We start from the raw sequence: 13,317 nt of genomic DNA on the forward strand, positions 1-13,317 counted from the left end.
TCTTTAGTTTTAAATAATGACTTCAACCTACTTCTACAGCTGACTCCAGCATCTTGGGAATGGCTGCAGTTGGCTATTCCTAATCCGTTTGATGGACACTGTGTCACTGTTGACTCATTCCCAGCACAGCTCACATCTTCCATCCACACGGATCCCGAACCCTGACCATGAAAAGCCCCGGTCCTTACTTCTATAGGAGTCCCACAACCCATTTCTTTACACACCACTGTAACGTCTGATAAATCCCAGCCATTATCACAGACGGTTCCCCACTGACCATCATGTAAGACCTCCACTCTTCCACCACACCTACTAGCTCCATTTTTCAGTCTAACATCTAAGAATGGGCAAAACCACAAGGAGATGAGAAGGTGTCATTCTTGCAATTTCTTGTATAAATTGTGTTACATAATCCTTAATACAGACAAGACACGTCTTAAAACTTTACAAATGTATATAACGATATTTGGAGAGACTGCTATACCATTATCTATTTCTTGCTTGAATGCTTTTGGCCAGACAACTTTTGCATGCATTTACAAATATCTAAGGCAAAACATTGCATCCCCCCACCTCGACAGATGACTCCAGCATCAAGCGTGTGATCACAGCTGTGTGATCCCCATCCAGAAAACGCACAGTTCCTTAGTGTGGATTCACTCCCTGCACACTGAACATCATCCATCCATATATTTCCTGTACCAGATCCAAAATAGGAATATTTGACTGCTTCAGCACCTGCTGGACATCCCAGTTCTTCACACACCACTGAAGCGTCAAGAGAATCCCAGAGATCTGAACACACGGTTCCCCACACGCCGTTATGATAAACCTCCACCCGTCCAGAACAAGAGTTTGGGCCGTTCACAAGCCTGACCGCAGCTAAACATAAATAGAGGAAAAATATTATGTATGCTGTCTGTTTTTGAGTGAATAACATGCAATGAGGATTTTTAGCTCACGTGTACAGACGACTCCAGCATCTTTGGCATGACTACAGCTCGGTATGTCCCATCTCGTGGATGAACAGCTCACCAATGATGCCTCGACACCGGAACATTGTGCCCTACTCATCCATACTTTTCCAGAACCTTCTCCAAAATAAGCACCAAGCTTCGCCTCTACAGCACTTGGAAAGTTCAGCTCTCTACACACCACCGTCGCGTCTGATAGATCCCAGTCATTATCACACACCGTTCCCCACTGACCATTATAATTAATCTCAACACGTCCAGAACAAGCCTTGTCACCGTCCACCATCCTAACAGATATCGATCCTAGATATTAAACAGGTTCAGAGATTAGAAATGCTCATTGGTTACAATCAGTTTGCAGTTAGTAGCCTATTTAGCTCCTGTTTACTTTGGCAAGTGACTCCAGCGTCTTCGCCGTGTCCACAGTTGTTTACTCCCCAACCTGCGTGTCCACAGTTAAGCAGTGTGGACTCACTGCCACCACAAGCCACATCATCCATCCATATTTGCCCTGAACCTTGTCCAAAGAAAGCCCCCATATTCGCGTCTACAGCAGTTCCACAGCCCAACTGTCTACACACCACTTCAGCATCCGTTAGATCCCAATAATCGTCACACACCGTTCCCCAAATTCCATTATAATAAACCTCCACTCGTCCAGCACAAGAGTTGGGACCGTTCGCCAACGTCACAGTAGCTTCGACTTGAGGTCCTTTTCCAAAATCTGTGTGTACATAGAGGACATGTCAAACACAAAATTTGACAAATATTCATTCAAAGCCGTTGAACAAAGTAAATACATAATAATACAAAGAGTATAATTTGGTAAAATCATGAAATATAAAGAATAGACAGGCGCACTTGAGATCCAAAATCTTTATGTATTAACAAGACTTGTCAAGCACAGCGTTCATTTCACAGACAAATTGTGGTTCTAATAGTTCTACAAGAGCAGTAACCACCATTTATAAACAAAATGGCATGTTTCTTCTTACCAAGCAAGAGAACCAGGCACAAGGATAATAACATGATGCCTGCAAAGAAATCAAAAATATTTAAACAATATGTCTGATACATTTAAATATTCCGCTATATTGTTCTTTTGAGGTTTCTAATAAATGTTCAGGAGCAAAACAGAATACCGTCCTCACTTTCACATTTAAAAGAAGTGCTTATTAAATGATCCAACATATTCATTTAAAACTGAAAAAGTGATGGAAGTGAAAGAGTTAAAAGTTTTTAAGGCAAACAAAATGAACTACAGCGAACGGTCAGTAAAATGAAGCTATTCATCAATCTTAATAACCTTGCAAAATGGCAGTCTTGTTCTGTACCTTCTTTGTCCTTCGCGTGAGTCAAGGAGATGTCCATATGTTTTCTTTGGACTAAGAAACACCTGCTCTCTCTGCTCCTCCTCTAAAAATGACTCAGCAGACAATGTTATTCTTTACATTTACATTAAGACATTTGGCAGACGAGTTTTTAAAAAGCTTCTCAAACTACATATTTTATCAGCATGCACACTACACTTACAGACCAAAGAAAACATTTTAGCTTAGTGATTCATCTGCTATAATCCATGGCGTTTATTTATCACACGTTTATGTCTAGAGGTATGTTATATGTATGTTACATATATGTGTGTTTTCTGGATTCATTGTTTTGTGCTCAAAGCCAAACGTATTACTCGCAATCGATTTCGTCGCACTTTATTGACAACATTTAAAATGTGTCAAGGTTCAAAGCCGGAAACTCATTCATAAAGCTGTGGGCAAAACTACATTCTTTCTGTTTATATTTATTATATTCAGGTGACCATATCTGGTGTTTCAAAACCCACCCCAACCAGTGAGAAAATTTGCAATTCAAAGCCCGTGGAACAAAAATGTCAAATTTTCGAAATGCACGACTTACCATTTGAGTATATTTACATGAACACACAAAAAATCCTCATGCAGGCAGCGTTAGTTTAGCATAAGTTTACATACATTTAAAAGTGATATAAATGTACCCTGACAAAGTTAAAAACAAATTCTACACATAGTCCCCAAAATTGGCAGGTAAAAAACTACAAAAAGCAAGTCAAAGTCTAAAAGCCCAAGCTCTGAATGACAGAAGCATGCTAAAACTCAAGCTATCGAGCGTACTCCAACAGTGCTGTCTTTAAAACCATACCAGACCCGAAAACAATAATGAAACCCTGCTGGGTGGTTTAACAAGAAAACTCAAGTATTTTTTGGAAGCCCTAATAAACACACTGACACAGTAAAGTATGAACTGAATTCTCTTTATTTGAACGCCATACATGTCAAGGGCGTTACAGCTATCAAGTGTTATTACATATATATCAATCACGATTTTTATAATGAATATGAATCTGACTCCTTAAATCAACTTCATTTATAGTTGCAAACCAAATGTAAAATGTCTGATTCTGAGTGTTGTAATAGCCTACTTGTGAAGGCATCACCGCATTTAGGATACATGAAGCATGATTTACCTACTATGTGACAATAAATGCAGGTTTAATATGGTAATTAAGAGATTCCGCTATATATGATATTATTTAATATTCAATAATTACATTTTCAATTAATTTTGATTATTAAAGCTGAGACAGTGAAGCAAAGGTGAACATAAAAAGATCACCATCACATTATAATAAATGTTATATGCTTTGATACATGCAAAACAATATAAACATGTTGGTCACAACAAATAAATAAATATTTGTGTGTTTATGACTTCATTTCAACATTCAGAAACATTCATTGAGCACCTGTGAAAACAAAATGTTTACATTTGTCATGCTAAATCAACATAACACAACTGTATATTTATCACTGCAAAAAGTAAATATTCTGAGTTCTCTGCTAAATTTGCTCCTAGTTTCTACAAGAGAGTCATTAACTCCATCATTGCCTTAAGCCCCTTTTTCTGAATATGGAATATTTAAGGAAGAGAAAGAGAGAGGAACACACCTGTGGTCGTTCTCTTTATGTGGAATACCCTCCCATCAAGCTGTGTTTTCCAGTTAACAAAATAATTCCCTTTACTTTCAACCGCTTGGCTTATCTGTAAAATCGAAATGCATTGTACAGCATGAAACCTCAGTCGACACACAAAGACAACATTGCAGAATAAATTGTGAAAATATTATTCCAGGCATTCCCATTGGAAAAAAAACAGAAATTTGAATTAATGAGGGAACCGGAAGTGCTGAAATGTTAACTTGTATCTGGGCTTTGGCCTACAATACTACAACTATTGTTTTAGACTTCATTCAGCTTTTTTAACTGCACGCTCTGTGCTATCACCGGAAGCAGTTTGGACATGCCCAAAAATGACGCATTACCCCACAAGGTCAGGGTTGATGGATCTGCCCAGGGTTCACATGCAGGTCAGATATCCAGCTACTCTTTTCTGGAAACCGACAGCTTTGATAAGATGTGCGTCCCTCATCATTGAAATCTTAACAGATAGACTTGAAAAATAAATAATTCTCACAAAGATCTATTGGTTGCCTGTTATTCGCAAACAGCCACTAGATGGCAGTGTTTGAAAATAATCAAGAGAAAGAAGTAATGAATAAAAGAGTAACCACCTGTAGAAATAGCTGAGAATACAGTAAACATGTAGAGATTAAGCTTAGTTTATCATTTAAATCAATGAACAAAACGGTAACATTTTATTCAAATGATTGTTTTCCTAAAAATTAATAATAAATTATTTACATTTTATTAGCTTAAAACTGTTTTTTAATTTTAAACTTAAACAGTCTTTGCAGTCTCCCCTGTATACCAGACAAATAGTGTGAACGTATACTTTATTTACACACTGTTAAATTTTGCTTTAGTGTTGAAGCAGGTTTGTACTTAAAACTACTTTATTAGTTCTGTTTTCAGTTTGATTAAACTTGACTTTAATCGAAATTAAAATACTTTTGAGATTCAAAATGAAACTAGTATTAGCAGAGCAACACTGCGAAAAATGAATGTCACCTCACCTTGTCCAGAAGTTTCTTCTTTATGTTTGGGTCATTGAAATCGACATAACTCTGAGCTGTAATGAAAATCCGTACCACGCCTCTTCTCACAAGATCTGTGAGAATTCACATGAAAACATTACATCATCAAGAATGGATTCTTGTAGAAACAAAGATTTTTTTTAATAAGCCAACCGGATCATATAGCACATTTTAAATATAAAACTAGAATCCAAATTGAATCTTACTGCTGCACACAACTCCTGCGTAATGTCCGTCCCCACAACTGCTCACGCCCCATCCGGTAAATGGACAGTTCTGCAACGTCAACTCATTTCCAGTACACTCAAGATTATCCATCCATATTGACCCAGCAAACGGACCCACATATGACATAATCTGTTCAGCTTCACCACAGTCCAGCTCTTGACACAAAACTGTCGCATCTTCCAGATCCCAGCCTGTGTTACACACTGCCCCCCAGTGCCCTTTATGGAGAACCTGAAGTCTGCCATTACACGGACTGGTCCCATCCACCAGCTTTATATCTGATAGTAGGATCACATACAGTATGAGCATTTTATAAACCATTATATTGTTTTCTCATGATATCATAATCACTGATTCCGACTTACCTCGACAGATGATTCCTGCATCCTGTCCATGTTCGCAGATGCTTGTTCCTATTTCCCTTGATGGACATTGTGTCACTGTTGGCTCATCCCCGAAACAACTCACATCATCCAGCCACACGGGTCCTGAACCCTGTCCGAAATAAGCTCCGTGTTTTGCTGCCTCGGGAGTCCCACAATCCAAGTTTTTACACAGCACTTTGGTATCTTTTAAATCCCAGCCAGCGTCACAGATCGTTCCCCACTCATCATTATGTAAAACCTCCACTCTTCCAGAACACATGTTGTCTCCATTTAACAGTCTAACATCTAAAGGAGTGTGAACAAAACCATGAGTAGATTTTCACAAGCTCTCTGTTATGGATGCTTGGTCTCATAAAGCTGCCGGTGTTAAATAACTGGATCAATGGCACCACATTTTATGGGTTAAGACTATCCTTAACGTAGAAAATGTTGTGCTGTTTATTCTGTATCTTAAAAAATGTTGGTCCTACGTCTTTCTCAGACGATATATCATTATAAAAATGATTTACTTATTACTTATTGATTGCTATCAGGATGTTAAGAGACTTTCAACCAGCTTGACAAAAAACTTTTCTGGACAGGATTGCCTACTCAACCTTTAAATGTGCTAGTTTAACTAAAGCCTAGTCCGATAATCTGATCCCTGTCCGGGATATGGCTCCATTGAGTACACCGGACATTCAGACTTCTGTGGCTGAATGTAAAATCTTTATTTGAATTCTGAAATATATACTTTGATACAAGTAATGTTCTCATTTTAAATATATCATTTCATTTTTATGAAGCATAAGCGAATCTATCTAACATGCCAAACATTTACTTTAAACTGCTTTGGCTACCTGTAGATTTTCTGTAGTGTGCAGACACGGAAACAATAAGAGACCATTTCAAAATTATTTCCACTTCTTCTGAATTTACTAATATATATTTAGGTAAAATTATTATTTTAGTTTCTTTCTTTGAACTACTGAAAATGTTACTTTTATATTTCAAAATAAAACAATTTTCCCTTTTCAACTATTGTGCGGAAACACTGTACCTCCAAACCACTGTATTGTACCTCAAACACTGACAAGAAATCATGTTAACAATCACTTAAGTTAAAAAATATATATTTATTATGCGACAACCGTCATAACAGTTTCATGTGTCTTTGTTGCTGTAGTATGACTTTGTCACTTCTGAGGTTTGATTTTTATATGACACTGGACTGGAATGGCCACAATACATTTAGAAATGTTAATTAAATGAACATTTGGAATGATCATTACTTTTTTTCACGGCTGTTCATTGCACAAAGGTAACAGGTATTCGCATAAAGTTTATACTTTGCTTATAGGTAGCGGACTGTGTAAATGAGTGCTTCTTAAAAAATACATTCAAATTATAAAGCTGTCAAACCAAGCCAGCGCATTTTGAAGTAAGCATTCAGCATCTCTGCGGACAAAACTGTATGTGGGACCTTTAAGCTTTAAAACAGCAACATACTTGAAAGCCTCATTCGTAAAACATGTTCTGCATTAGCTGTGACTCAAAGAGGACGTTTTTAAAAGGATCTTACTGTTGCAGACAACTCCTGCGTAAAGTCCGTCCCCACAGCTGCTCACACTCCATCTGGTAGATTCACAGCTCTGCAATTTCACCTCAGTTCCTCTACATGCAACATTATCCATCCATATCGGCTCATCGAATGGACCCACGAAGGAGGACGCTTCCACAATTTCACCACAGCCCAGCTCTCGACACAATATTCTAGCATCTTCCAGACCCCAACCAGTGTGACACACAGCACCCCATTGACCACTATGCAGCAACTGAACTCTTCCGTCACATGGACCGGTACCATTGACCAGCTTTACCTCTGTATAACATATCGGTTTAACACACAGTTAACACACACAGCATAGGCTCTTTCAGCCACTGAATTGTATAAATATGAGATCTTTAGAGATAAATCATCACCTTGACAGATGACTCCCGCGTCTTGTCCGTGGCTGCACGTACTTTCATTGCATGGACAGTGTTTCAATGTTGACTCGTTCCCGTAACAATCCACATGTTCCAGCCACACGGGTCCTGAACCCTGTCCAAAGAAAGCTCCTGTCTTTGCTGCTACAGGAGTCCCACAACCCATATTATCACACACAACTCCAGCGTCTGTAAAATCCCAGCCAGCATCACAGACCGTACCCCACTGACCATCATATAAAACCTCCACTCTCCCAGAACACTGGTTACCTCCATTTACCAGTCTAATATCTAAAGCAAAAGGGACAAACATGGAGTAAAGTAATGAAAGTAATAATTAAAAATAATGTGAGCATCCATCCTACCTCGACAGATGACTCCAGCATCCTTTTCATGGTTACAGTTGTGTATTCCCAATCCATTTGACCTGCACTGCTTTAGCGTCGACTCAGTCCCTGTACACTGAACATCGTCCATCCAAATTGATTCCAAACCAGGTCCAAAATATGCAAATGTTTTGGCTTCAGCATTGGATGGACATCCGAGCTCTTTACACACCACTGCAGCATCAATAGAGTCCCAGTCATCTGAACACACTGTTCCCCATACACCGTTTTGATAAACCTCCACTCGTCCAGAACAAGAGTCGGGTCCATTCACCAGCTTCACCACAGCTAAAATAAAAAAGGATTCTATTAAAATGCTTAAAACATTATATAAAAATCATATGCTGCTATTTAGTTGTTTATTGTGCAACACAATAATACTTTTCCAAAAGTCTTCATGCAGCTTTGCAAAGGACTTTCTAAGGAGAACTGCATGGATTCATCCAAAGATTTTAAGCTCACATGTACAGATGACTCCGGCATCTTTTGAATGGTCACAGTTCTGTATGTCCCACTTTGTTGATGAACAGCTCACCAGTGAAGCCTCACTCCCACTACACTGTGCAGCATCCATCCATATTTTTCCAGAACCTTGACCGAAATAAGCACCACCTTTCACCTCTATAGCATCACCACAGCCCAGTTCTCTACACACCACCACAGCATCTGACAGACCCCAGCCATTATCACACACCGTTCCCCATGCTCCGTTATGAAGAACCTCCACTCGTCCAGAGCAAAAGTTAAAGCCGTTCACCAACCTAATAGAGGCTAACGTTACCAACAAACAGGATCAGGGATTAGAAATGCTTGGTATTTTATTTTTATATTGTTGGTCCAATTTCTGCAATTTGTTTTTAGCTCACATTTACCTTCACAAACAACTCCGGCGTCTTCACCATGCACACAGTCATTTATTCCCCACCCCGTCCTTCTACAGTTTATCAGCGAAGACTCACCACCAAAACAGTTTACATTATCCATCCAAATTGCTCCTGAACCTTGTCCAAAAAAAGCAACACTCTTTGCCTCTTTAGCATTTCCACAGCCCAGTTCTCTACAGACCACTGTAGCATCTGTTAGATCCCAGAAATCATCACACACCGTTCCCCAGGCACCACTATAATAAACCTCCACTCGTCCAGAGCAGCCGACACCATTCACCAACCGCACAAGAGACTGGCCTTGTGTTCTGCATCTAAAATCTGCATGGCACATGTCACAGATCATCATGAATAGTACTATTTACATAAATTTTATAAACCAGTCCAGGTGCTGATAAATTGAATATGAGGCGTATAACACGATTTTATTATACAAGAAGCTTTAAAACAAAGAAAAATATAAAAAGCTGTTTCTTCTTACCCAACAGAAGAACGAGCCACATGAAATACAACATTTTCCTGAAAAGAAATGACAAATCGTTCATTTTATCAGTTGAATAAAGTAGATTTCGTGCAGCTTCGTGTTTTTTTTGGAAACCAAATGACTTGACAACAAAACAAGTAAATGTGATGTTGAGGGTAATGGTATTCTCATTTATTTTTCAGGCAAAATGTACACATTTGTTTGGTAACGTTCTACTATAATACACAGTTCTTCTATTGTATAAATACTTTAAAGTTCTTTTAATCACTTATAAAGCCTTAAAGGGTTTAGCCCCTACCTACCTAACAGAGCTTCTATCACACTACAGCCCATCACGCTCCCTAAGATCTCAAAACTCAGGACTTTTGATAACACCTAGAATAACTAAATCCACCAAAGGGGGTCAAGCTTTCTCATACGTAGCACCTAAACTCTGGAATAACCTTCCTGATATTATTCGAGAAGCAGACACACTCGCCCAATTTAAATCTAGATTAAAAACGCATCTTTTCAGCCAAGCATTCACTTAAAGCAAATATGCTAAATAAACCACCAGGAGATGCTGACATTAGATATTATTTACTCGAATAATTGGATTTATTATATAACACACCATGTAGTGTGTTTTACCCTTTCTTGGGTTTTTCGTTTTTCCCCTGTAAAGCTGCTTTGGAACAATGCAAATTGTGAAAAGCGCTATATAAATAAAAAATTGAATTGAATTGAATTAAATACATATATTCACTGTTTTTTTTCTAGTAAGAACTCGTGACATGAGAAAACACAACACAAAAAGTGTTATTGTATTGAGTGAAAACAGCCACAACAGAAAACAATCATATTCAAAATAAAACAAAAAAATAAGTGATTTTAGATTTAGTTGTAAAATTGTAAAAACCTTGTAAAATGCCACTTCTGTCTCCTAGTGTCTTTGTGTTCAGCATCAGATGAAGTTAAGGAGAGGTCCAGGTGGTTTATTTGGATTACCTGTTCTCTCCGTTCCTCCCCCCAAATGACTCAGCGTTAATCTTACATTTCCATTCAGGCATTTGGCAGATGCTTAAAGTGACAATTTACATGGCATTCATACTATACATTTCATTGGAATCATTAATCTCTGGTGCAGGATTTACAGTTCAAAACCCACCTACAGCATTTATAAACAAATAAAATGATAGTGATTCAATTGCTTGAATTTCATGACACCCCGTCACCAAATGTAAAGCTTGTCAGGGTTCAAGAGCAAGATGGAATTTCTATACGCTTTGTTTTTCTCACCATACTCAAAAATTCTGTGAGCAATTTGTTCAATTGTCAATGTGATGGTATTTCGTAGGTCAGTTTTAACTTCCTTAATGAGTTTACAATTTGCTATTCAAATACATGGAAAAAATGTCCAATTTTAATACTGCTGGACATTTGTTTATATTTACATAAATGCCCTAATAAACCATCATGCCAGCGAAGTTCACATACAGTATGACTGAAAGTGCTATAAAGGTACACTGACATTAAACACAAACCCCACAGTATACAGCTAACAATGGTCTTGTCATTAAAACTCCAAATCCAAAAAGAGAATATCTACGGTCCCCGGGTTTTCATACATTGCTACGTGACTTATTGCATGTACGGGACTGAGCTCGATTCCGCGTGTTCCTGTAAACAAATTAGTGACGTATCAGATGAACATCCTTTTTCTGACAAAGACGGTTTGCATGTGTTTTGAGATGATATAGTTGTACGATTCCATGTAATATCCTGACAATTTGTTTGGTGGTGTGTCACAACATTTTGGCAGGGATCTGACATTTTTATACTCTCATTTGACTTTATAACTTTATAAAACAATTTATGATGACTTTTGCACATCAGGGTTGGTGATAACACAGAAAATCACAGAAATACAAGCAAGCAATTTGGAAGAGAAACAAGCTCAGTTGGAGCTATAGCACAACGTTGGACAGGAAAAAACATTCAAACGAATGAAAAAAAAGATCTGTCTTTTATATACCCTTGTGTGGTTTAAATCCAGCACATGACTCTGTGGAACAAAAGAACATATTCTGAGAAATGATTTTGAAATGGTTTTGTGTCCATACAATGGAAGTCAGTGGGGTTTCCATTCCTCCAAAGAATCTTTTGTGTTCTACAAAATAACAAAAAGTCATGTTTGGTATAAAATAACGGTAGGTAACTAATCAAAAATGGTTGCATGAAAGGTTTGAAATGCATTTCTAAGAATGGAACCAGGGAGCCTAGTGATGTCATCCAAAACTCACTACTGGAACTGCATGCAAAAGATTTGCAATACTAGATTTTGACTTTGCATTTTGTAAATGCATTTTTTTGTCAATTGCACCAATATTTATTCACACAACGAAACTTATTTACATTAAGGGAGGAAATACAGTAGGAATGTGTTTCATTAAAAATATTCAAATAATGGACTGTTTGCATATTTCTGTTTTGTAAAAACATTGCCATGTTGAAGAATAACATTATGTGGAAAGACATATTTGAATACCAACATAAGTTTTGCTTATTCGTTTTTTAATTTATGCAAAATGTGACGCATGGCTCTCACCATTGGTTCTAATAATAATAATAACACTTACTATTGGTAATAATGTTACAGTTTGGTGCTAAATATAAATGTCCTGATGATCTCAACTGTATAGCACTGCTGTTTGTTCCCTGTTTGATGGTGTTTGTACATTTCCACATTTACAAGTCACTTTGGATTGTGTGTTATGAGAAATGCAAATGTTATGCAAGTTATGGAAAAAACATAACACCATACACTTCAATTCTCTCATATATACAAACACAAAATGTTACAAAAATACTAAATACTCACAAGCTGTGGAGCCCTTAGAAATATCTCCATCCTTGTTTTCTGTGTAGTTTCCTTTCTGTTTTCAAATACAAAACTTCAGTATGATCTAAAGTGAAAAAAGTACATTTCAACCGCTGAAATTTGAGGTCCAATAAAGAAGTATTATTATGCCATTTTCCATACTGTGTACAATGCAGATATTCTTTTTTTTATCTTTTATGCAAAGAATAAGTACATTCACAGGTATAGTCAAAATAAGCCTGAGAAAAACATTGCACAATAACTAAAACACATTTCCCAGTTCACAACTCCTTTATTAGAATGTTGATGTTTGGGCCATATTTGTGTTGACCCTTTTCACTGGCTGCTTATCCCAAACTCTGAAACATCAGAAAGTTGCTGGAACAACAGCAACAAGCTTATTCGACCGAAGTAACCTGGTCTCTCATGCATAAAGACTTGTGCCCCGTAAACATATTTGACACAAGATTCACATGTAAACAGATATTTGCATATTTCCTTTCATATTAAGAACAAAAACTAAGTTTTGCATCATTAAATTTTGTTTGCTTCTCAAATTCTCAAAAAACTGTCAAAAAACATTGATCTTTCGATGCCTTCTGGGGAATAATCTTTTATTCTCCAGAAAAAACAAATGAATATAAAATAAATTGCACACCAAACTGACTTCATATTTATATTTAACTTTATAAATAGTGTCACAGCAGGCGTTCTGGTTGTATTGTGATTATGGGTGTGGTTATATCACATAATATAACTTACACATGTACACAGCACTTTCTACACATCCTGACTCAATCACATAAAGAAAGCATTTACAGAGACCAGAGATCAGGTATTGGCAAATAAATATACATATTCATTATTTTTTTATACACAACTTAAATAACTGCTTTCATTATCTTTTTAATATCTGCTCACAGAATGTACATATTATGTATTGCATTGTCTGTATATTTAAGTATATTTTATTTTTATATTTTATAAAACTGTTATTAAAACTGTTACTGTTACTGAACACAGAAGTGAACTGTAATTTGTTTTTGATGACAATATGACTGTTCTATGCATTTGGGAGTATTTTGTAGTTATATTTAATGCACACTTAATGCATTTTTTC

General features: G+C 37.1%; 1 protein-coding gene across 1 annotated transcript; it reads right to left on the reverse strand.

Annotated features, from left to right (window-relative positions):
* Positions 1-3,242: 3,242 nt before the first annotated feature.
* On the reverse strand, positions 3,243-8,251 carry LOC306892765 (scavenger receptor cysteine-rich type 1 protein M130-like). Its single transcript, XM_079454044.1, has 8 exons — positions 7,949-8,251; positions 7,578-7,874; positions 7,177-7,476; positions 5,595-5,900; positions 5,208-5,507; positions 4,981-5,075; positions 3,956-4,049; positions 3,243-3,753 (listed from the first exon to the last, which is right to left on the reverse strand). The coding sequence occupies exons 1-8, from the start codon at positions 8,058-8,060 to the stop codon at positions 3,743-3,745; spliced, it is 1,515 nt and encodes a 504-aa protein (XP_079310170.1). The 5' UTR covers positions 8,061-8,251; the 3' UTR covers positions 3,243-3,742.
* Between the last annotated feature and the right edge of the window lie 5,066 nt (positions 8,252-13,317).

The sequence above is a fragment of the Barbatula barbatula genome (genome assembly GCF_947034865.1).
Source record: "Barbatula barbatula genome assembly, chromosome: 4".
Classification (NCBI taxonomy): Eukaryota; Metazoa; Chordata; class Actinopteri; order Cypriniformes; family Nemacheilidae; genus Barbatula; species Barbatula barbatula.